The 26,440-nt window shown below is 44.0% G+C and overlaps 1 protein-coding gene across 5 annotated transcripts in view; it reads left to right on the top strand.

The window, feature by feature from the left end:
• The first annotated feature begins 1,558 nt into the window (after positions 1-1,558).
• JARID2 (jumonji and AT-rich interaction domain containing 2) overlaps positions 1,559-26,440 on the top strand; it is a 532,325-nt gene continuing 507,443 nt past the window's right edge. For 2 of the 5 annotated variants that reach the window (XM_033934613.1, XM_033934610.1), the window contains exon 1: positions 1,692-2,858. In XM_033934613.1, the coding sequence (XP_033790504.1) occupies positions 2,814-2,858 (45 nt within the window). In that variant the 5' untranslated portion in view covers positions 1,692-2,813. The other 3 variants (XM_033934611.1, XM_033934614.1, XM_033934612.1) reach the window with 3 other exon arrangements.

Raw genomic sequence — 26,440 nt, 5'->3', positions numbered from 1 at the left:
AAAACAACAAAAAATCCAAAAACCAACAACACCCAAGCGGGCAGGAAAATCAAACCGAAAAATCAATTCAATAGGCTGAATCGAAATTTTTTTTTCCTGAATCGGGACTACTTCACATAGCTACAGGTAGAACTCTGGCTACCTTGTTGGGCAGATTGCATGGACCATTTGGGCCTTTTTCTACCATCATTTACTCTGCTATTAACCAATTTTTATAATAAGCTTATCAAGCTCTGTTATTACTTATTTATTCATTTTTTTTTTTAGCCCGTCCTCCCAAAGAAGTGCAGAACGGGTTACAGATCAGGTACTCAAGCAAGGGCCTGCGAGAGGGGGAGGTTTTTAAGGTGGTATTGAAGGATTGGAATCGCAGGAGAATAAAGGAGACTTATGCATAGTCTTACTGACATCTGAAGTAATAAAAAAGAAAATTAAAAATATATCCATAGTCCACATCTTTATAACAGGGTCAGGAAAGAGTAGCGCAGAATGTTTTGGCCAAATACTAGTGACCTGGATTGGCCACTGTGAGAACGGGCTACTGGACTGATGGACCTTTTATCTGATCCAGTAAGACCATTCTTATGTCAATCTTATTCTTAACAATTATAAAGGATTCGGACAATCCATGTTTTACCTTTTGCTCTCAAGCAATCGTTCGTTACAAACGCCAAAACAAATCCACAAAGACAAGCACAAGCATTCGGAGTTATACTGCCTACAACTACCGGTCCCTCTCCCGATGTGAAAGCAAATACTACCCATAGCTCCCTCTATGACCTGCTTAAGTAGAAATATGAGCACGAACGGGACTCAATAAAGGAACAGTATCCGTTCAGCTTACATTTTTGTAAAATTAAATCGTTGTTGTTATCGCATTGTCTCAGCAGACGGCCAACATCTGGAGTAATGTTCATAACAGGGCGCTACAATCCGTCTTGCAAGTGTTTCAAAAGGAAAGGATGCAGGAGAAACCAAATGCAAATATATATATAAAAAAGACCTGTTAAGCGTGTTCTACGTTCACGTTAGTAACGCCCTAAAAACGTCTGTCTAAATGCGTGTGAGCCTCAGAACGCACATCCTCTGTATAATATTACAGCTCGAAGTCTGTTTTTCGCTCATTTGTAGCGTGCACAAATAGCTAGCAGTGGCTGCCTGGCGCTGCACTCTTTCTCAGGTTTGCAGGAGGTGACCTTATAATACCTCGGCGGCTCCACGAGCAGCGCTATGTAGGCCATGCAAGGCTGTCCTCAGATGGCCCTAAACTCTTAAGCAGACACGCCGCTCGTCAAACAAATGTTTTCTGCAAAACGTGCACTGTTAAGCAATGCCTCTTGGGGGAGGGGAGCACAGAGGGGAATCCCTGACGCATTTATTTACATGCCATTTCTACTGTTTGCAAGCGGCAGCTCGCACGAACTGCTGATTTCTGCAGTAATTATCTACTTCTAAGGAGTCATGCCCCTCCCCCACCACCAGGGTCCCTTTGCACTCAACTCGTCCAATGCCCAATGCCCAACGCCCCCCTCCGTCCGTCGCGACGTTCTTAATCCCTTGGCGCGAGCGCGCACGCGTGCCCCCGCCCGCTATCCTGCCTCAGCAACCGCGGTTTGCGGGCCCATCACGCGCAGCCAATGGCCCTCTCGACTAAGAACAAGAAGTGAAATGAGGGAGGGGAAGGTGAGAGTCTGTGACTGAAACCACCGGACATACTGGGAGTTGTAGTTTAATTTTCCTGCTGAGCTAGCCATTTTGTATTACAGAAACTACAACTTCCAGAGGGCAAAGACAATTCTAAATAGCACGACAAGGGGTTCGTGTCAACGAACGTTTATGGCGGAACGACAGCCGCCATAGGGGTAACGAGGCGCTTGAAATGTTTTCTAAATGCACAAACAAATTTATTTATAAACAGCAAGAAGAAAGCTAAAGTTTAGAGAAGAAGGAAACACCAAAGGAGAAGGAGGAGGGACTTGAAGAGGCGGAGAGAGAGACAGAGCGTGCCTGTCCAGTTTAGGGAGCGTCGTAATTTGTGGAGCTCGTTCCTGTTGTGGATTAAAACCCTAACCCACGCTCGCTCGGCTGAGGTTGGTGCTAAGGGAAGCTTCCGTGTACAGGCCTTCCACGTATGTGGTATCTTCGGCTCGGCTAGTTGCAGGTGAAAGCCTCAGAAGGGAGAGCACGTTTTTCTCCTGATGTTTGGGGTTGGAATTGTGCACTAGCCTCAACTTTTATAAAAGCAGTCCATTTAAAGTTGCTCCTGTGGAGCTGCTCTTATTGGCTGGGACCTGGAAAAAAAAAGGGGAAAAGAAAGAGAGCGAGACACGGTGTGAACCTCAGAACTGGTAGAGTTGACTGCTTGCTTCACTGCTACAGCAGCAGTGTAAACGTGACTTTGAACATTTTTATTTATCCTTATCTTAAAATACCCTTCTTTTCCAAGATGTAGCTACAGATCAAATTTTGGACCTTCATATTGTTTGGGTAGTTTTGGAGGAAAAAAGGAGTACCCTGGGCGTCGAGTTTTTTTTGGTGTGGTTTTTGTTGTTGTGGTGTTGTTGAGGGGAAAATTTCCATTATGAATGTTTCACTAAAGTGATTTTTTTTTTATTCGTCGTTTTGGTTTTCTTCTACCCGCCATTCATTTTCGGATTATTTGACAGCGAATCTGTTTTGAGAGGAAGACAGCCGCATTTACAAGCTACAGCTGCTATTAAAAAACAGCTTTTTTTTTTTTTTTTGCAATTTTGTTACTGGCTATAATTCATGAGGCAATTGTCCCCTTTTGCAAACCAAACCTGGATATCAGAATGAGCAAGGAAAGACCCAAGAGGAACATAATTCAAAAGAAATATGTAAGTGCTCTTCAAATTTCAGTTGACTTAAAATGCTGTTGGTGTACAAGTTAATGCATATCTCTAATTAAAAGGTTTAAGTAGATGCTTCCAGAAACCCCCCGTTATTTTGGGATTTTAAGACCCCCCCCCCTTTTACGAGCAGAGTTTTGGATAAAATAAGACTTGTGTGGCGATAAATACAGTGACCTCAAATGACATAATCGTATAGTCTGCTTCAAATGAAACCCAGGATTTTCGATGAACCGTGACTGCAGCGCTAGAACTAACATTGACTTGCTCGTACCGAATGTATTTGGATTTTACATGCAAATTAATATCTGGTATAGAGATGTAGGGGGTGTGTGTATATGCGTTTTGTAATGGTGGATGAACATCCTTGTGTGTACCCTCAAGTTGATTTCGAGCGTCTTATTATGGCGATCTGTTCCTTGTATCACTACGTCAGATCTAATTTGTGTGTTCGCATGCTTATCTGCCTTATACAAATCCAGTTAAGAGATAATGTTACATTTTAATGCATTTTGGGGTGTTGTCTTATCTATTAATCGCATACCATTTCGGTAATTCATGCGGGTGGCTTACATTTGGGAAGAAATCTATTTTGCCTTGGGGTCATTTTCTTGACTCGGCGATGTTTGGTAATTTTCCTGTCCTGAATACACTAATCAGTTTGTAAACTATTAAAGATGTCCACGAAGTGCTGTTGAATGTGCTAAAATGGGAAGACCATCTGAAATACATATGAAAGCTTGGTTTCCTGTTGTAGAAAAAATGGTTTCTTATTTAACAATTCAATCTTTGCTATATTGTATTATGGTCATGCCCATTGTAGTTGGAAACTTGAATTCAGTACAGGTAATTACTATCTCTATTTTTGTGGGGATGTGGACATAGGTTCTTTGATTTTGTTTTGTTTTTGTTCTGTTATGGGGGGGGGGGTTTGAGGGGGGAGGGGAAGATGACCTTTCGTGGATAGTAGTATTTTGTAGCCTTTTAAAACTAAACATCAGGTTATGGTTTACGGCAGACTTAATTAAAAAAAAATCAAGCCGAATATTTAAGGGTACAAGAACAACGAATTAAAAATGCATCCGCATTGCAGAGGAATTTGAACTAGGAAGCGGATTAGTAGTTTTAAAACGCTGTAGGTTTTAAGAAAATGTCTTATAATTCGAACATTTTTGTTTGTTTTACTTTTTTTAAGCAAGAAAATTGAGAAGTGCTTAAAAATTTAATTACCCCTTCCAAGTCTTTGACTTTCCATAAATAAACAATGCAACATCCTCTTAATTACCTTGCAGTTGGTTAGAAGCGGTCTAGGAATTAGAGGGAACGTGGTATTCATTGGAAAAGAACACTTGTTTCCAAGACCACAACCATTACTGAATTGCAAAGTTGCTTCGGAAGGAGGAAAAGATGCAAGCTGCTGCGTGTCTTTTTAAAAAAATTATTTTGCATGCGCGTGGCAGAACGGAATTGCAGTGAATAATAGCCTTATGCTAGTTGCAGCTAGAAACAGCATGGCTGCTGCTGCTGCTGCTGATACTACTAGCCCCGCCTCTCGCTGCCTTTGCCTGCTCGGCATTTTATGGAGCAACAGGTTAATGCAAGAGAGCGGTTCGATCCCGGGTTCAGGGGCAGAGCCGGGTTTAATCTGCTTTATTGTTGTGACGTTGCTGGCAGGCAGGGCCTCTGAACCTTTTTGCTGTCTTTTCTCCACCCTTGGGGCAACTCGTTCTTTACGTCGCAGTGACGTCAGAACGTGATGCTGGAGGCTTGAGTGGGGCACGTAGGCTGAGGCGGGCCATAGTCGGTAAAAGGTGACGGGGAAGGCGTATGAAGGCTGTGCTGTCATGTTAAGGTTCTGCATATGCCAGGTAAGAGTGAAGACGCTGGGGAACTGGTTTGCGCGTGTATCCGGAGACTCTTCCCTTGCCAAAGTGAGAGGTGGCTTTGCCCGGGTTGGGAGGTGTAGCATCTCACACAGCACTGGACAGGTATATTAGATCTCATTCATCATGCAACTATAGTAAGCGGTGGGGAGTTGGCGCTTCCGAGCACCCTTTGCAAACTCAAACCCTTTGCAAGGCCACATTTTGGATTTGTAGGTACTTGGAGGGCCTCGGAAAAAAATAGTTTATGTCTTATTAAAGAAATGACAATTTTGCATGAGATAAAACTCTTTATAGTTTTTAAATCTTTTCATATAGCTAAGTCTTAATAATAATATTGTCATTTATAGCTAAAGAAACATATGATTAAGAAATTATTTTATTTTTGTGATTATGGTAAACATACCGAGGGCCTCAAAATAGTACCTGGCGGGCCGCATGTGAAGATGGAATCATATATGTGTACATTCCTGACAGTGGCTGTCATTTCAGGGGGGCTGAATATGTGTTTAAAATAGAGCTGGAATTTGACTTGCAGCTCCTGTCTATAGGATGGGTTTTGTACCTGATTTGATTAGAGATGACTCTTAACTGTCCTAGGGAAGACATGTAGGGTCTTAGTTAAATGGGCAGATAACATACATTTACTGTATATGGAGGTGGAGGTAGTACATTAACTGCTGCCCAAAATTTTGTTCTTTTGCACAGGCTGAGATTCCACAGTCAATCAAGACCAGGTTTCAAACTGATGTTAGTTTTTTTTTAAAGTACTGTCACTTTTATAGAACCAAATAAATCATTTTGCCTGATGTCAAGTGTGATTTTTGGCTATTGTATGCCAGTATTATTCTTTGATGCAAAAATCTGAAATCATTATTTTTTTTGTTCCTTGTATAACTACTCTCTTTACCTTGGTTTAAATTTAAATATTCCTTCCATACTTTCTCTATTTTAATCTCATTAGTTGTCTGAGGCACTTTAAGTATTTTTAGCTTTCTACTTGATTTAAACCTACAAAAGTGAGGCCATGGCTGTGGGTGGGTACGCTTACAGGGATTGGTCGGGTTCTTTCCCTTTGCGACAGGTGGCACACAAACTCAAATACTTGGGGGTATATATCACTGGCAATCTATCCTGGGCCTACAAGGAACAGGTCCAGGGATCTTTTGAGTCTTTGGGCTCGTTTTCCATTGTCCTTACGGGGTCATATTGCTCTTTACAAAATGGGCTTGTTCCCTAAGTGGGTCTATGTGATGCAGACTTTTCCATTGTATATGACTAATAAGGATATTAACACGTATCACACTGTATTATGTAAATTTCTTTGGAATAATAGAAAACCCAGAATGACTCTTGCTCAATTATCTTTACCTGTGGGATGGGGTGGACTGGCGCTTCCAGACTTGAGAAGATATAATATAGCCTGTCTCCTTCAGCACTTGGTGGACTGGATTAAGAATACTCAGTTTTATTACCCCTGTTACTCTTGAACAGCAGTTGATGGCTCCTACTCATTTGCTGTATTATCTTCACGCTAAGCCACACACAGGATTTTTCCTACTAGGACTCATTCTTTGCTGCGTTCCATGAGACATTGTTGGCAGTGGTTGTGTAAATGCATGCATTTGCCATTCACCTCTACGGTTCTGTTGCCCTTGTGGGGTAACCGTGACCTGGATCCTGATGCCTCCAAACTATATTTACAGCGCTGGAGGGCTCGTGGTCTATGCTATGTGCGTGATGGAGGGAGTGCCTTGTTCTTTTCAGGATCTACAGGAGGCGGGTCTCTTAGAGGCTTGGGATTGGTTTTTCTACCGCCAGGTGTCTTATTATCTCCACTCTTTGGATGCTGCTACCTTGAATGAAGACAGGGTGGACATTGTGTGTGAGACTTTGACTTTGTCCCATCAGATTCGGATTAGTTTCTTTTAATCAGGTCAGTTTGGGCTGCTTCTCGGCCCCTTGGGATCCTGAAGTGGTGGCCGCTGTGTGGAACCAAGATCTCTCCCCATCTGAACATATTACGGGCCAAGGAGTTCGACTTCTCATGAAACATCTTCCTCGGCTGACTCGTTCTGTGATACTGCAGGAGAAGCACTTCAAGTTTCTTTTGCGGCTGCATGTCTCCCCATTCTGGGCCTATGTTTCTGGATATGCCTCTTATGCTCAGTGTCCTCAGTGCCAGTCCACCCCTGCAGGCTTGCTTCATGTTTTGGTCGTATGACCATATTCAAACCTTTTGGTCTTTTGTAGCACAGTATCTGCAGTCTGCTCGGCGCAAGCAGATTCCCTTGAGGGCGGATGTTCTGCTCTTTTCTCAGGGTGTCCATTTGGAATTGTCTAGAGGGGGCAACATGTTATTGCAGAAGGCCTCTTTGTTGGCCCGGAAGTGTATCCTTTTGTGGTGGCGCCAAGCTGACGTGCCTACCTTAACTATGTGGAGAAATTAATTGTTTACTTTGTTAAAATTTGAATATCTGGATGTTCGGAAGGGAGGTCCTGGGCCATGGAGGAAATTCAGGATAATATGGGCTCCCATTTGGGAGGGATTGTCCCCTAGAGCAGTGGTTCCCAACCCTGTCCTGGAGGACCACCAGGCCAGTTGGGTTTTCAGGATATCCCTAATGAATATGCATGAGAGAGATCTGCATATAATGGAGGTGCCAGGCATGCAAATCTGCTCCATGCATATTCATTAGGGCTATCCTGAAAACCTGACTGGCGTAGTGGTCCTCCAGGACAGGGTTGGGAACCACTGCCCTAGAGCTCGCAGTTCTTTATTGAACTTTTGACACTGGAGTGTGCGGGGTGGAGGTGGGGGACTCTGGTGGGTAGGGGGGTTGGTTTTTGTGGGTCTTCGTGAAGGAAGATGCGAATGACCTGACTGTTCCTGCTCTTTTCTTGTTAATTGTTGGTATGTTGTTGTATATCTGAAAAATTAATAAAACTGATTGGGGAAAAAAAAAACTTACAAAAGTTAGTGTTTTGGTAAATAGTTGAATACTGTGGTTGTCAGTAGCATCATATTGCAAAGTCATAGGTGTGACTTAAACTTAAATTTGTTAGACCATGGATTACTTTATTTTTGACACTGCTTTATTATTGCATTCTAACCACTGTACAGACTGGGGCCTAGATACACTAAGCAGAGTTGGTAAAACTGTGTGGGTCCGCTGTAGTCCAATTTTTGGCTGATTCCAAAAGAGCAACTGATAAACAAGTTTGCATGCAAATGATTTTAGTGAGGCACTTTAAGTTCATCATAATCCCCAATTTAGGTTCATCATAATCCGCAATTGGCCCATAGAAGAGGCTTTAAGGTATCCAGGCCAATCAGGCTTTAGACCCCTCCCTGGTGCACCCCAGGATGCACCTGGAAGGAGAAGGCCCGCCATTTCAAAGAGGTGGGCCTGCTGGCAAGAGGAAGTAGGCATCCCTCTTTCCGACTTCTACAATGAGGTATGGGGAAGGGGCTATTGGGGGCTTGAGCTGGGGATTCTGAGCTGACCCCCCCCACTAGCCCACCAGGGCTGTCTTTTGCAGTCTTGCTGGTGGGGTGGTGAGAGGGAGGATCTTTGTATAGGATGGGGGGAGTGCTGGGGGGGAGAAGAGTCAGGGGGATGTTGGGGGAAGGTCCAGGTGGCCCGGTTGCACAGTCGGGTTGCTGAGGCAGGAGGGAGTGGGCATCTGTGCTATTTAAAAAAAATAAAAAAAGGTATAGTATGTTATAAATATATGAATTTAAGGGCTGAACTATGAATAGGACAGGTAAGTGACTTTCTGTCAAATCGCTAAAAGCAATCTTTTTTTTGTTTTTTTTGTTAGAGCATCAATCACTCTGCTAGTTTATATTTCATTTCAGTATTAATGACCTTATTTGCATGGCTGGTCAGATTATGAGCAATCATGCACAGAACCACGCGGTGAGCCATTTTGTGCATTGGGTTGGCAAATCAGATCATCACAAACCAGTCAAAACCGGTTTAGTGATGATAGTTAGATGATCGCTGACTTTAATGCATCTGGGCCTGAATAATTTGGGTTGTATATAATTGAAGATGCATGTTGCGGGGGGAGGGGCAAATTCCTGATTTGATTACATGGGCTCACAAACCAAACCAAAGGAAAAAACCAGGGTCCAACTCTCTGCAGTGAAAAACAATCCAGAACAAACAAACCAAAAACTGCAGATTTTGTACATGATGCAGGCAGTCTTTATTGAGACAAGTTAATCTTTTGATTAAAAACCTTTAACCAGGTAAGGGACCCAACACAGTCCGTGTTTCGGACTAACCTTCGTCAGGGGTCCGATAGTTGACACGCTAGGATAGTTGACACGCTTATTTCAGTTTATAGCTCTTTGGAACTTTACAGCACTTTTCACTCTGGCGGTCCTCCTAGCGTGTCAACTATCGGACCCCTGACGAAGGTTAGTCCGAAACATGGACCGTGTTGGGTCCCTTACCTGGTTAAAGGTTTTTAATCAAAAGATTAACTTGTCTCAATAAAGACTGCCTGCATCGTGTACAAAATCTGCAGTTTTTGGTTTGTTTGTTCTTGATTACATGGGCTTTCATTCTATAAACTGCACTTCACTAGGGATAGAAATGACTATAAATTGTTATATTACTGGTAGATATTTAGGCCTATCTCCAATTTTTATATAAAAAAATTGCATATTGGCAAATTGCATATTCCTTCTGATTCTGGTGAGCTCCCAAAGGCTCTCTCCAGTAGAGCACAGAGAATCAGAAATATCATGAATATCAGAAATGCACCTCAAGATTGTCAGTACTAGTGTCAAGAACTGCACTTTATATAGTATTTCAGAGTATACATGAACACAGCAGGCCATGGAAATTGCACATTTGCATACCAGCCACCAGGGTATTCAAAGACAAGGACAGAGATCAGCAGTTTGTGGTCAGCATCAAAGGAGATGGGTGTGCCAAGATTTGGATGAAAAGCACCACAATAAATGTATTTCTTTGATCAAGTACTCAAACATATGTTAAAGAAATTAATCCTCCTCCTGAAATACTTTCTTCTGTGCTCAAGGACATACTGCAGGTAGAACAGTCATTAGATGTAGATGAGAAATTGATGTGGAAATAAAGTAAACCTTGCATTTAGAACATGCATAATAATGACATGACAATCTTGAGGTGCATTTCTGATATTCATGATATTTCTGATTCTTGACACTAGTACTTTGGAATACATAGTTTTACATGCATTCTTATTTACTTACGGTAATATTAACAATACAGCCGGGATGCTTGGCTAAAGCTGTTCTGTTTTGTTGTTATCAATATTTTATATATACTAATGGTATTACATTTGTATATAAATGAAGTAACTAGGTATGACTGTTTATTTGCTGTAGTCTCACTGGCTTTCTGCAATGGAAGATCTTCATTCTTCCTTCTCATACGTGCGTACTTGTGTGCTCTTTTCCTTTTTAGTAGTTTGGTTACCTAAAGGTGTATTTTTAATTTGTTATTTAGAGGTCTGTAACTGTGTATAGAATTGATTCTTGCCTTTTGTGACTACAAACTGATTCTTAGCTTTAAAAATTGCTTGTTCATTTCAGCAGATGCTTAGTTTGATATTGGAGTAAATAGAACTTGTCAGGTTTAGTTGTCCTTGGCTGTGGTTTCACTGTGTAAGAATGTGAAAGCCAAATTTACTGTTTTAAGATTTCAAGAAACTGCTTCTTGAAGAGAAACAAAATCAAGTTAAAGTGGAAGTGGAAAGAACCAATAAACCTTTAACAGGAATATTCTTTTTTTCATGTGACCTAGTTTGGCTCTCATACCTGATTTACATCCACTGTAAAATCAGTTTGATAGTTATAAGTATAGTGCAATGGTGTTTGCTGTCTTATGATTTTGATAGTTTGGTTTTAGATATTATCCCAGGACAAGCAGGCAGGTATTCTCACATATGGGTGATGTCATCCGACGGAGCCTCGATGCGGACGCCTCACAAGCAGACTTGCTTGAAGAAACTAGAAGTTTTGAGTCAGCTGCACCGCGCATGCGCGAATGCCTTCCCGCTCAGTGCACAGGTTGCGTCTCCTCAGTTCTTAGTTTTCCACGGAGCCGAGAAGTCCGTCTTTTTGGCTCTCTCCGGTAACTTCGTCGTCCGTGCCTTCTCTCACCGTGGTTTGTGTTTCTTTTTCTCACGAATCGCTGTGTTAGTCTTTTTCTTTCTTTAAAAAAAAAAATAAAAATTTTTACTTCCGTCCATTCGTCCGGTACAGGTCGCTCGGCCGCGGCCCGTGGGCTTCGACTTTGCGTCGGCAGTCTTTTTGTCTATGCCCCGGCCTGTCACCGGTTTCAAACGGTTTCGCAAGTGCAAGCGCACGATATCCCTTACGGACCCTCACGGACGCTGCCTCAAGTGCCTTGGGCCGAAACATCATCCTACCTTGTGCCTGCCTTGCCAAACACTTCAGCCTCGTGCTTTTAAGCGTCGTTGCGTTCTGGTGGATAATCTCTTCGAAATGGAGTCTTCTACTCTCTCGGCATCGAAGGTGTCTTCGGCATCGGCCCCGGTCGACGCCTCTCCTTCTACTGCTTCCACCTCATGCCTCATCAGACCTTCCTCCTTTGGAGCAGCTCTTGCTTCGACGTCCTTGGCTGCCATATCTTCTCCTGTCTCCTCAGGTCAGATAGCTCAGCACTCGGTTCCGCCAGTGGTGATTAAAGTTTCGAAGCCTTCCAAGTTGAAACACTCTCGCACCACTGTGCGAGAACCTCCAGCCAAGGCAGGTGGGCTGGTTTCAGACGCGGTACCCTCCTTGCCGGCTACACCCCAGCCCTCTTTGGAGGAGCAGATTATTAAGGTCCTCACTAACATGGGACCCACACTGTTTAATCTGTTTCAGCCTGGGCATGCAGAGGTCTCCCGCGAGGTCGAGCTGCCTGTGCCCCGGTCTGATCCTCCATACTCTTTTTTTCAATGAAAGCTTTTATTGAAATATACTCCAAACATAACAATTTCACAGGAAATGCAATAACAAAAATACACGGAGCAAAATACCACACTCCAAAATAACACACAAAATAAAATCAGCACCATAAACATGTGCAAGTCCTACAAACTAAGAAGAATAATCTAACATACCCATCAAAACACAGTCAATACCCTCCCACCCACCCCCCAGGGACAAAACACAATACCTACAGCTCTCAAGAAGGTTGAGAAACAGTCAATTCCAAACAGAAACTAAAAATTGAAAAGGAATATGGTTATGGGATCCCCCCAAGCATCACCCATCCATTCCAACTCCAAGGCCCACTCAAAGCCCCTAGCCTCCCCTGCCACAAACCCCCACCGAAGCCCGAAAACTACGCCAGATACGAGCATAGCCATGCAGTTTACCATGTTGCAAAGCCGTTAAGTGATAAAGGTTCTGCCAGTGAAGCAAGCGTTGCTCCACCTGGGCCCACGTGGGAGGGAGCGCCTGATTCCACAAAGAGGCAATGGCTAATCTAGCAGCAGTGAAAGCCAACTTACAAAATAAAGAGTCACCCCAAGCCAGATCCAATTGATGCCAAAATAACAGGGCGTGTCGCCAATCGACCGGTATCTGGACATCCAGGATCCGGGACACCCGAACAAAAACCTCAGTCCAGAATCCACATAACCGCCTACACTGCCACCACATATGAAAATAGGTACCCGCCTCCCCACAGCCCCTCCAACATAGAACACTCACACCTCCCTGCCAACGCGCCACAACCTGAGGGGTATAGTACCAACGAAAGAGGACCTTGTATCCATTCTCTATCAGCAAAGCAGCTATACCCGCTGAGGAAATCTCCGACCAGATGTCACCCCAAGTGTCCCAGGAGATAGCAGAGCCACAATCACCCTCCCAGGCCTTCATGTAGGGAAGGGGAGCCCCCAGACTATTAAGACACCTATAGACCGCAGATAGCGCTCCCTTCCGAAGTACTGGGCCCAATAATAGCTCAAAGGGCATCTTACCACCCCTCAAGTCCCCCAGAAGACCCGAGGTCCTGATATAATGGAGAACTTGTAGGTAGGGAAACAAATCCCGTACCCCAAACTCAAACTTTACCCCTAAGTTCTGCAAAGGGTCTAATACCACCCAGAACCGGATCCCACAACTGTCCCACACACACCAAGCCCCGAGCCTCCCAGTCAGCAAACACTCCCCCATCCCTTCCCGGTGGAAAGTCAGGATTATGTCTCAACGGTGTGTACCAGGAATGTCGCCTACGCCACAATAAACTGGCTCGGGTCTGATTCCAAACCCTCAAAGAAGTCACAACCGAGGATACCTCCCCTACCAGTCACACCCTACCAGGCACCCACGGCCGATGTAACAAAGGCACCCCATCACTTAAACTTTGCTCAATTGCCACCCACGGTGTCTGCGTCTGCCACTCTAAAAGGGCGCGCAGCTAAGCCGCCTGATAATATTTTACCACATCAGGGACCCCCAACCCCCCATCCCCTCTCTCCATACATAAGACCTTCCTACTCACTCTGGGCCGCCGTCCAGCCCAAATAAAATGAAAAATATGCCTTTGAACCCCCTCCAACGTTCCCCTACTCACCCAAAGAGGCAATACTTGGAATAAGAACAACAGACGAGGCAGAATCATCATCTTCACGATGGCCACCCGACCCAACCAAGAAAAATACAGATCTTTCCAATTGAGCAAATCCTGGCGAATACGACGAAAGAGCGGAGGAAAATTAAGGTAATATAAATCCACTCCCGGCGGTCCAAAATAAACCCCGAGATAGCGCAGAGAGTGCTGCACCCACCGAAACGGATACCGGTCTCGGAGATAGGATACCCGGTCATCCGGCAAGTTAATATTGAGGAGCTCTGATTTACCGACATTGACCCGGAATCCCGACACCCCACCATATATATCCAGCTCCCGTAATATAGCCGGTAAGGAAGTAGCAGGGTCTTCCACCGTAAACAAAATATCATCCGCAAACAAAGCCAACTTATAATCCCCTCCCGGCACCGTGACCCCCTTAATATCCTGATTCATCCGCACTCGCTGCGCCAGGGGTTCCACCGTCAAAGCGAAAAGGAGCGGTGAAAGCGGACACCCCTGACGTGTTCCCCTTGCCAGAGAGAAAGTCTCCGAATAACCCCCATTCACTTTGATACAACTAAGAGGTCCAGTATATAGGACCCGAATCCAATCCCGCATTCGTGGACCCAACCCCACAGACTCCAGGATCCGAAATAAAAAAGGCCAAGATACTCTATCAAACGCCTTCTCAGCATCGATAGATAAAAACACCGTTTCCCGCACCCCCTCCCTGGCTCGATCATACAAATCATAGACGCGACGAGTATTATCACCCACCTGTCTGCCCACCACAAAACCCGACTGATCTGGATGGATCAGCCGGGGAATCCAGCTCATCAATCTGTCCGCCAAAATCCGCGTGAAGATCTTAGTATCAACCCCCAACAAGGATATCGGCCTGTAGGAAGCGCATTGAAGGGGATCCTTCCCCTCCTTAGCCAACACTGTCACCCCCACCAAGCGCATGAAATAGGGAATGGCACTATTCCCTTGTAAAGAGTTAAGAAAACGCAGCAGAGGAGGCAGCAGCAGATCCTGAAAACGTTTGTAGTACCGAACGGTAAAACCGTCCAACCCAGGCGACTTACCAAGCTTCATGGAATGCAGCGCTCCACGAGCCTCAATCAATGTAAGAGGGAGGTCCAACCGCGCCACATCAGCCTGTGCAATCCGGGGTAATTCTGCCGAAGGTAGATAAGCATCTTGGTCCTGTGAGGGCCCTGGTGCTTCCGGAGTATAGAGTTGGGAATAATATTCCACAAACCGGGCACGGATAGCATCTTCAGTCTGCAACAATTCCCCAGAGGCCGCCCGAAGCGAAAAAATCTGGTTGCGCGTCTGTCGCACCTTAAGACGATGGGCAACCAGGTGACTAGCTTTGTTGGAGAACTCAAAATATCTCTGTTGGAGAAGCTGTAAGTTATGGTGTAATCTGTCCAAGTCTAAAGCCTGGAGATCCCGACGTGCCTGAAACAAGCGCTCCCGCAGCTCCACATCCCAAGGGCAACGCTTATGCAAGCTCTCCAACCTACCAATCACACTCAACAGGGCCGCCGCATCCTCCCTTCGTTTACGCTGCCGGGCCGACGACAGGGCAATCAATCTTCCCCTAAGGGTCGCTTTTAACCCCTCCCAAACCGCTTCCAACGAAGCTCCACACTCCACATTCTCATCCAGATATTCATGTATCCACCCTTCAATCTGTGCTCCCACCTCCGGGTCATCTAGTAGACTATCATTGAAACGCCAAAATTTCTGTCCCGAGCCTCCACCCACCCCCTGGAGCCGCAACCACACCGGGGCATGGTCCGACCACGTGAGGGACTCAATCCCCGCGGACTCCACCCTGCGGAGTAGTCTTCGCTCCACAAAAACATAATCAATTCTAGAATATGAGGAATGTATTCCCGAGAAATAAATATAGTCCTTAACCGTAGGATGAAGCCACCTCCAGCAATCCACCACATTCAGAGTAGCCAATGCCTCACGCAGCAGTTTACGATCCCTCCTCCCATAAAGATCCGCCCTCCCTGAGTTATCCAAATGAGGGGTCACTGTAAGATTGAAATCCCCACCAAAAACCAGGGCCCCCCCCCTTAAATTTGAGGATCCGAGGGACCAACTCACGGAAGAAGGTCCCCTGACCCTCATTAGGGGCATAGACATTTACCAGGGATTATAAGACCCCCTCAATCAGAGCCTCCAACATGATGTATCTGCCCTGAGGATCTCTCACCACTCTACGTACCTCATAACGAATCCCCTTACGGATAAGAATTCCCACCCCACCCCTCTTAGAAGTGCCCACCCGGGAAGCCCAAAAGGCCTGCGGGAACCTATGATCCCCGACCAGGGATTCATGGGACTGTAGTAGATGTGTTTCCTGGACAAAGCAGACATCAGCCCTCAAACGGAGCAATTCCCTATAGAAAGCCCTTCTCTTGTTGGGGGAATTAAGACCTCTAATATTATAAGAGACCAATCTAAACGCCCCCATATTCCAAATAGAACCATGACCATATAGACCCAACCCTAGTAGACATGTCCCCACATCCCCCCCTCTCCCCCCTCATCCCTCCCCTCCACCCCACCTCCCCCAAAGTGAGAGTCCTCAGATCTCCCACCAACTTACAAAGAAGTGAACCATCCCCATGGCCCCTTACACATATCCCACAATCAAACATCAACTATCAAAAACAGAGTTTACAAGAATCCCCCTTACCCAACCCGCCAACCCCCCAAACTCCTATACCACAATTCACACTCCCCCCTCCCCCATGCAGCAATACCCCCCATATAACACAAACACAAAACCTTCAACTTCCCCCTCCCACCACATCTCAAACCTGTCAGTGTGTTACCCCCACAAAACACCCTCCCAAGGAGCAAAACCCAACAGTCCATTCCCAAGGAGGGGAGTCCAAAGACCCCCCACCGAGACATAAAAATGACAGTAGAAACAGGAAAAGAACAAGTACAATCAGTCAGCTCTCAGGGGGGAGCACTCGAGGTAGAAGCGGTTGCCTGATCTTCCATACTCGATGCAGGGAGCAGAGTCTCTGCGAGTGTCTGGTCGGGCTTCCAAGCACGAAACGCATAGAGCAGAGTCTGTGCGAGTGCATTGACAGGATACCTCCCATTCTACCAAGGGAGTCCAGTCTTCGAAGTTGCTTCAGGGCTCCTCCATGCCTATCGATCTTCGATCAACTGCTTCTGAGGCAACCTCTGCTCGATCCTCGAGATCCAGTTCGAGACACAGTTCTCGACATCACTCGAGACCTGCTTCGAGGCATTCTTCGAGACATCATTCCTCAAAGCCTTGGTCTTCTCCAGCCTCGACGAGACCTCCAACTTCTCGTTCCAAGTCTCCGATGCCGGCCCTGGAGAATATCCCGTTGTCTAGTGCCTCGTCCAAGTCTCCCGGTTCCTTCGTACCATGGTTTCCTGTCGAGGCTTCTTCTTCGACTCCAATTGCCTTGACGTCCTCGAGTCCGTCTCAAAGCGTGCCACTGCAGATCAGTTATCTTTTTCCTCATTTTTGAGACAGATGGCTGTAGACTTGAGCATTCCTTTGGACACTGGCTCTAAGTACTCTAAAGAATACCTTGAGACCATGCATCTTCCTCAAACTCCGGCTGAGTCTCTCAAACTGCGATTACACAAGTTTCTTGATCAGACTTTTACTAGATGCATGGAGACTCCTTTTTCCATTCCAGCAGTTCCAGGAAAGTTGGATGCCAGATATAAAACAGTGCATCATAAAGGTTTTGACAATTCCCAATTGTCACATCAATCCTTGCTTGTGGAATCCTCTTTAAAAAGATCCCATCTTTCCAGAGTGTATGCCACAATTCCTCCTGGCAGGGAAGGGAAGACCATGGATAAGTTTGGACGTCACATTTATCAAAATGTTATGATGTCTTCGAAGGTCCTCAATTATAATTTTCATTTTATTACTTATTTTGAATTTCTTTTGTCTCAGTCTGCCAAAATTTTTGAGTTACTTAGATGATAGCATGCATTTTGAGTTCCAAGAAGTCATTGCTTCTTTCTCTCAGTTGCGTATCCATCTTTTGCAATCATCTTATGATGCCTTTGAGCTCTCTGCCCGAGTAGCGGCTTATTCTGTGCCCATGTGTCGTCTAGCCTGGCTTCGCACCATAGACATGAACTCTAACCTCCAGGATCGCCTGGCGAACATCCCTTGTGAAGGCAATGACCTTTTTGATGAGTCCATCGAGGCTGCCACCAAAAAATTGTCTGACCATGCTAAATCTTTTGCCTCTATAGTCAGACCTAAGCCTAAACCAGCTCTTTCTAGGCCTACATGTCCTCCTGTTATATACCAGAGGTGTTTTCCTCCAAAGCCGGCGCCTTACACTCGCCCTCCTTTGAAGAAGCAACCACCTCAGAAGCAACAGAAGCTTCAACCTTCTGCTTCATCTAAGGCTTCTCAGCCGTTTTGATTGTTTACACCAGAGCATAACATCCATCGTTCTGTCTCTGACTCCTTTTCCACCTATAGGAGGTTGTCTCCATCTTTTTTACAACAGATAGACGGTCATAACATCAGACCTCTGGGTCCTTTCCATTATCAGGGAAGGATACTCTCTTCATTTCAATCAAGTTCCTCCAGAGCTTCCTCCAAAAGAGTATCCTTCCAGTCCGTCCCAGACCACCCTTCTTCTTCAGGAAGCTCAAGCTCTGCTTCATCTCCATGCCATCGAACCAGCTCCCTTGGAACAGCAGAACAGGGGGTTTTATTCCCGTTACTTCCTTGTTCTGAAGAAGACGGGTGATCTGCGACCCATTTTGGATCTCAGGGCTCTCAAATTTTTAGTCAAAGAAAAATTTTGAATGTTATCCCTTGGCATTTCTCTATCCCCTTCTCGAGCAGAACGATTGGTTATGCTCTCTGGATCTCAAGGAGGCCTATACTCGCATTCCCATTCACCCGGCCTCCCGTCAGTATCTCAGATTTCGGGTGGGGAATCTGCATTTTCAATACAGAGTACTACCCTTCGGCCTGGCCTCGTCTTCCAGAGTGTTCACCAAGTGCCTGGTTGTGGTATCGGCAGCTCTACTGTAACCACGCTCAATTGATGTAAACCACTTATAACTCTGTTTAATTGATGTGAACCGCCTAGAACTCTTCTGGGTATGGCGGTATACAAAAATAAAGTTATTATTATTATTACTGAATCATGGTCTTCAGGTATTTCCCTACCTTGACGACTGGCTCATCAAAGATTCCACCTCAAGGGGTTATTGTAGCGACCCAACGGACTACCTGGTTTCTACAAAGTTTGGGACTCAAAATCAACTTTCCCAAATCTCAACTTCAACCCTCTCAGAATCTACAATTCATTGGAGCTGTTCTGGACACTGTCCAACTCGGAGCATTCCTTCCACAACAACGTCTGGAAGCTCTTCTTCAACTCTGTCATACAGTGTCTTCCCGCTCTTCCATCTCAGCGAGACACATGATGGTACTTTTGGATCATATGGCCTCCACAGTACACGTGACTCCTTTTGCCAGACTTCACCTCAGAATTCCTCAGTGGACCCTGGCATCTCAATGGACGCGACCCTCTTTCTCAACACATAACAGTCACTCCTTCATTGAAGCAGTCTCTCCATTGGTGGATGCTCTCTTCCAATATCTCCAGAGGCTTGCTTTTTCACATGCCCCCCTCATCAGAAGGTCCTCACGACAGACTCGTCAACCTACGCTTGGGGCACTCATCTCGATGGTCTCTTTACTCAAGGCCTCTGGACCAGTACAGATCATCGGTGTCATATCAATCAGTTGGAACTCAGAGCGATCCTCAAAGCTCTCCATGCTTTTCAACATCTCCTTCACGACACAGTAGTCCTCATCCGCATGGACAACCAAGTTGCCATATATTATGTCAACAAACAGGGAGGGACGGGGTCTGCCTCCCTTTGTCAAGAAGCTCTGGAAGTTTGGGACTGGGCAATCCATCACAACACCTTCCTCAAAGCTGTCTACATTCAAGGGGCTCAGAATTCCTTGGCGGACAACTTGAGTCGTCTTCTGCAACCTCACGAATGGACTCTCCATTCCTCGTCTCTTCATCACATTTTCTCACAGTGGGGAATGCCTCAGATAGACCTCTTTGCAGCTCCCCACAACTTCAATCTGCCTCAGTTCTGCTCCAGGATATACTCTCCTCACCGCCTCGAGGCAAATGCTTTTCTCCTACAATGGACGAATCTATTCCTCTACGCATTTCCTCCATTCCCTCTCATTCTCAAGACTCTAGTCAAATTGAAGAACGATCATGCCACCATGATTCTAATTGCTCCTCGGTGGCCGAGGCAACCATGGTACTCCCTTCTACTTCAACTCAGAAGCAGGGAGCTCTATCTTCTACCAGTTTTTCCTTCTCTGCTTACACAGAGTCAAGGATCTCTACTTCATCTCAACCAGCAGTCTCTACACCTGACAGCCTGGTACCTTTCAACATAACTCCTCTTCAGTTTTCTCAATCTGTCAGAGATATTTTAGAAGCTTCTCGAAAGCTTACAACTAGACAATGCTATCACCAAAAATGGACTAGATTTTCTACATGGCGTTTCTCTCATCATAAGGAGCTTCAACATTCCTCCTTATCATCAGCCCCTGTAATCACTGCATTGATACATGTTGCATTGATACATGATGCATTAAACATGTGCACTGCCTATACACCCCCCAAACCCTTTTTTACTGGCATATAAGTGACTCCTGCAGCCATAAGGGCTATTGGGGCTATTGGAGTGGCAGATAAGTGGGTCTAGGGGATTCTGGAGGTGGTTTGGGGGGCTTACCATGACCTATAAGGGAGCTGTAGGGAAGAGAAGCCATGACACCCTTTTTGTGAAGTTTACAGCAGTGCCCTGTAAGGTACTCCACTATTTAAGTGGCATGTCTGGGTGTTCAATCCATCACTTTGCAGACCCCTTCAAGTCCAACAGGGCTTGTTCTAGGCGTTTTGGACTTGGACGGAAAGTTGGATGGAAATTTGGTATAAAGATGGACGATTTAGCGGCTTGGACGATTAGATCGGCAGGATGTATAATTAGACGATTTTTGAAAGTAAAAAAAAGTTGGACGTCTCTTTCGAAAATGTGTCTTAGGCTCTTTTTAACTTTGGACGACTTGCGAGATGGACGTAAACGGACTTAGACGTCCCTTTTGATTATGCCCCTCCACGCTTCTGGAGAAAAGAAAGGACCCAGAGGTTTTTTTTTTTTTTTTTTAAGTTATCTATCATGTTTTCCCCAAAGAGCTCAGAATAGGTTACAGGGTAAACATAGCAGTTTTAAATACTGTAGTTTTATAGTGAAGTGATGCTTGTCTATTTACCAGGAATAAAAATATAAGTGAGTGATTTATATTTTGAAAATGTTCAATTCTGAGCAGTAGTAATACATGAATATGCACTTATCCTTTCATTGCTCTTCAGCCACAGTAAGTTAGGAAATTTTTGATTGTACTGTATTCTGTATCTTCATATTCTATGTGTCTGGCTATGTAATTGAAGGAGTAAATAGTAACAATACAAGCTGATTTTATTTATACTTATCAAATTGTAATGCTGTAAGTGTGATATATTGTTTGCCCATGTGGTTTATACTACATTTGGCAAACCAAGTATTATGTTAAAGTGAGAATAGTGGAACATGGGAACGTGTGAGTAACATCAGAAATTGTAGAAAGAAGGTTCCATTGACAGGTCATTGATTCGGCCCCCATTTTACCACTAACAGCTCTCAATAGTTCTCATCTCAATATAGGTTTAATTAACGTGCGTTCAGTTAAATCAAAACATCACTTACTTGAAAGACTTAATCCTTCTTCATTCATTCGATGTATTATGTCTTACGGAGACCTGGTTAAACGAAGGAGATGAAGCATACCTTTCTTATATTTGTCCCCCAGGATTTACTTACTTTTTTAATCATCGCCGCAATAAACGCGGTGGTGGCTTAGCCATAATTTTCCGTATATCATTATTAAAAGATACTGACTATTCTACTCCCAGTTCATCTATTGAATTCTTACAATTCTCCTTTCAGACCAAGACTAAACAAGATGCCCTACTTATTTACTTGCCTCCTCCAATCAACAATGAAAACTTATCAGAACTGCAATCACTTCTTTTTGATTTCGGTTCCTCCACTACTAATCCCTTAATTTTGGGAGATTTTAATATTCACTTTGATGACCCCAAGAATTATCAAACCAACACTATTCTTTCACATATTAACCATCTTGATTTACATCCTTTAATATTTGAACCCACACATCACCTAGGACATACTCTTGATATGGTTCTTATCCCTTCCTCATCAATAACTAACTATTCCTTAAATTTCTGTTTGGCAGTTCCTTGGTCAGATCATTATCTCTTATCGGTTTCATATAATTTTAATTATACTAATCCCCAATCTCCCAAACATAAAATAATCAAATTTAGAGATTTCAATAATCTATCTTCTGATATAATATTGGCTGAAATTTCATCTGATTTTTTTGATTTTACATCTCTCTCTCTAGATGATTCTGTTCAACTCTGGTCAAAAAACACCCTTAGCCTACTTGATAAAATAGCGCCCCAACAAACCAAAATCTTCCCGGCAAAGAAAACTTTTAACACATGGTACACAGCCGAATTCTCCCTTATAAAAAGACAATTAAGATCTCTTGAACGCAAATGGAGAAAAGACAAATCAAAATCTAATTATGAATTATTTAAAAAACATTCTAATTTTTACAAAATAAAAATAAATCTAGCCAAAACAAAATTCTATTCTGGCTTAATTCAAAAAGCTCCAAATTCTGCTACTTTATATCGAATATTAAATTCAATTTTTTATTCTGCCAAACGGAAAACACCAGCTATTAAAACTAACCTCACAGCCCACGAACTCGCCTCATACTTTCAAAAAAAAATTGAAGAGATTCGAACCTTTTTCACAATAAACTCTTCCTCTAAATCAGTTCATTTACCCCAAGATCTCGTTTCTCTCTCTTCTAAATGTTCTTCCTTTAATATCCCAAGTCTTAAGGAAATTGAATCTATCATTAAAACCATCAACATAAAAGGTTCACAAACCGATTCTATTCCACCATTTCTTCTAAAACGATATTTTTGTATTTTTGGCCCAACAATACATACTTTAGTGAGTGAAAGTTTAATACAAGGCATTATGCCAAATGATTGGAAACATTCAATTATTTATCCCATTACAAAAAATCATAAAATTAGTGCAGAGGATTGTGCAAACTATAGACCCATAGCCAACATCCCCTTCTTATCCAAGCTAACGGAGAAGATAGTCCACAACCAAATCTCTGACTTTATCGAAAAAACTAACATTCTTCACCCTAATCAGACTGGTTTCAGGCAATACCATTCCACCGAACATTCTTTAATAGGTATGACCACTTCTATTCATTACTTCCTCGACCATCATCAATCAGTTCTTCTAGTCTCTCTAGACCTTTCGTCAGCCTTTGACACAATCGATCACGATTTATTAATAAACAGACTCCAATCAATAGGTATTACGGACCAAGTTCTATCCTGGTTCCAATCCTATTTTTCTAATCGCTCCTCAACTGTCTCTTTTAACAATACAATTTCTGATACTTTTTCCACAACATATGGTGTTCCTCAAGGTTCTATACTTTCTCCTCTCTTATTTAATATTTTTCTTGCTCCTCTATTGACTCTATGTCAATCAATTGGCTTCAATACATTCGCTTATGCAGATGATATACAGCTTCTGCATCCTATCGATCCTAACAACCCTTCTGATATAACCCGAATTAACACAAAACTTGATCAAATTCACTACTGGTTAACCAATAATCGTTTAGCTTTAAATATCAATAAATCCAATATACTGCTCTTTCCTTGGAAAGACAACCCTAAACTTATTTCCCCAATCTCTATTAAAGGACACCCATTACAAGCTGTACAAAAAACCAAAATACTCGGTGTAATTTTGGACCATAAACTTACTTTTCATGATCACATCAGCAGTGTTATTAAGTCTTCATTTTTCAGACTGAGACAGATACGCTCTATCTCTCAGCTATTCAGTAACGACTCATTGAAAATTCTCATCCATTCTCTTGTAATTTCAAAATTAGATTATTGCAATGCTTTATTTAATGGTATAGCACAAAAAGAAATCAGACGTCTTCAGATTATTCAGAATACAGCCATCAGACTTATTACAAAAGCTAAAAAATTCGACCATATAACTCCTCTTCTTAAGGAAGCTCACTGGCTTCCAGTAGCCCACAGAATAACATACAAACTTTGTCTGCTCACATTTAAATCTCTTCTGTTTAAAACTCCTGCCTTTATTCATAAACTATTAATTCCATATTCCTCTAATAGAACTCTAAGATCAGATCAACAGCATTTACTAATGATTCCCTCATTAAAAATAATAAATACACGCCGTCAGTATATTTTCTCGGTGACGGCACCCCAAACTTGGAATTCTCTGCCTATCTATTTACGTGAAGAAATCAATCTAGACAAATTTAAAAAAAATTGAAAACTTTCTTATTTAACGATGCATTTGTTATTTTATTTTATTGGTGTCTTTTAATCAATACTTAAAATTTTTGATTCTACTTCTCTTTTCTTCACACATTCAATGATTTTTTATCCCATCCTCTTGTGTTTTCCTTATTTGGCTTCCCACTCTACTCAATTACATTGTAACTTCTTCCCCTACCTTCCTCTTGTTTCCAGTTTGTCTAGTAATCGTCTGTGTCTAGTTAGTTTTTAATTCTTTTAAAATTCTTATTATTTTGTATCTTTTATCCATATGTAAATCGCCTTGAATATTGACAAGGCGATTAATCAAATAAATATTAAACTTGAAACTTGAACTTGAAAAGACACACTGCATGATGTGAAATATGTGGTATTGCAGCAAGTGATTTTGCCACTAGGTGGTGGTACATCTTGAGCTTTACTGCATAAAGAACGGCAATTTATTTATACCTGGAACATGGTTGTTCCCTTTGGGTTAAATTCCAAGGTGGAATGACATCATTTTTGATGTAATCACGTTTTGGGTGTTTGAATAGGTACATTTTGAAGTGATTTTAAATTGATATATCGATAAGAACATTATGGGCTCCTTTTACTAAGGTGTGCTATAGTGCGCACTAGCCGCAAAATTAAAAGGAGGTGATAGCAGCTAACATGCGTGGCATTTTAGCGTGCGCTAAAACTGCTAGCGCACCTTTGTAAAAGGAGCCCTATATGTCATCTCATAGGATTAGTGTCAATGCAATATAAACGGTCTTAAACGCCATAGAATTGCTACAATGTAACTACACATTTGGGGACAGATTCTATAAACGGGCATCCCAATTGTAGGCAGCGGTAGGCACTCTCCCGCTGTCTAGCAACCAATCGGGGGACATGTTTAAAAAAAACAAACAAACAACCCTGAGGCGGGAAACCTACACTGTAGGCGTTTATCGTGATTGAGGGAGATGCGTCGGGACACTTAAGCTCGCCCAGTGCCACTTTCGGGTGAGCTTAAGTTATCTTAGGCTTCTCCCTAGGATCGCGACAGATATCTGAATTTTGCTGACCTACATTTCAAATAGACGTGGCCGTTGAGCTGATCGCGGCAAGGGAATCCCCCCTTCTGTGATCAGCTGAGCGGCTGCAGCAGGGAACCTGCCTGCAAAGTCCCACAGCAGGAGAGATGCGTACTCCTTCCTTCTGGAGGACTTCTCGGGTGGGGGGGGGAGGGTCGACAGTTCCGGCTGGAAGGATGCCCACTTCCTCCTCCTGTAACCGCTTTCTCTTCTGTTGTTCCCAGCACCACAACTGGTGACGCCCCCTTCCAGACCCCCCCCTTAAGAGAGGGGCCTTAGGCATCTGAACCTATCAGGGCCTTAGGCCCTCCCCAGTGCATCCCAGAATGCACCGGAAGGGGAAGGTTTGTCATTTTAGAGTGGGAACCTGCTGGCCGGAGGGTGTAAGCATCCCTGCGGCCAGACTTTCTGCTACAGAGGTACAGGGGGGGTGTCAGGACCTGGAGGAGAGGTTGGGAACATCCAAGGGGGGTGGCAGGAGGGAGTGGGCATCCTTCCTGCCGGGGGACTTTGTAGGGGGGGGGTTCATGCCACAGCTGATTATGGCAGGTGATCAGGAATGATTCTCGAACTGGTACCTGTGACATGGGTGCCGGTTAGAAAATCGAGGTGATAGGCGGTGTTAGACATCCGTGTGTTAGGGCTGACATGATTCTATTTAGAATACCAGTGTGTGATTCTCAGCTGATGCTTAGGTGGCTGCTGAGACTTGCATCCTTGGTGTTGTTGGCAGGAGTCATTTAACCTATGAGATTGTTAGGAACAAATTTTAAAACTTATATTATTTTATCATTATGAATTGGGGATAACAGGACTACTGAGAGAGATGCTAACTTTAAAATGGATGGGGGGGGTCACGTGATGACGCAGAGCTAAGCAGCAGATCCTTGCTCCTGCTCCGCCCCTCTCGCGCCTAATTTCCCACTTTATCGCCTTTCAATTTACCTGCTCTCACTCCCTATTTACATCAGAACATGCGTCTTACCTTCCAGGGTGTTGTGGGCCACTCCGCGATCTGATTCGGCGGTGTTTTGGCTGAGTTATGCCCATAAAGACTCGGTGACCTGCCAGGGTTCAGAGATCGCACAGGGCATCCAAGATGGCATCTGCATCCTCTTCCCCGCCAAAAGTGTTGCTGCAGGAGGACGCGGTCCAGGAACTCACAAAGAACATCTCGGCGGCGATCGATGACCGGCTTACCAAGCTCCAGGCCACGGTCGATGACATTTGAGACAGCGTCTACAGACAGCGGAGACCTGAATCGCAGCACAGGAGGATCGGTCTTCCACCATGGAGGCACAGCTGCGGGCTGTGGAAGCACGCTGCTCCACCCTGCATGCGTGTCTCAAGGACCAGGAAAATCAAGATCACCACAACAATATCAGGTTCGTGGGGCTGGCGGAAACCCTCCGAGAGGAAGAGCTGCGGGACCTCGTGGAGAAG

This window comes from Geotrypetes seraphini, chromosome 2, assembly GCF_902459505.1.
Source record: "Geotrypetes seraphini chromosome 2, aGeoSer1.1, whole genome shotgun sequence".
Classification (NCBI taxonomy): domain Eukaryota; kingdom Metazoa; phylum Chordata; class Amphibia; order Gymnophiona; family Dermophiidae; genus Geotrypetes; species Geotrypetes seraphini.
The sequence above is the reverse complement of the archived record's forward strand: the minus strand, read 5'-3'. Positions and strand labels throughout refer to the sequence as shown.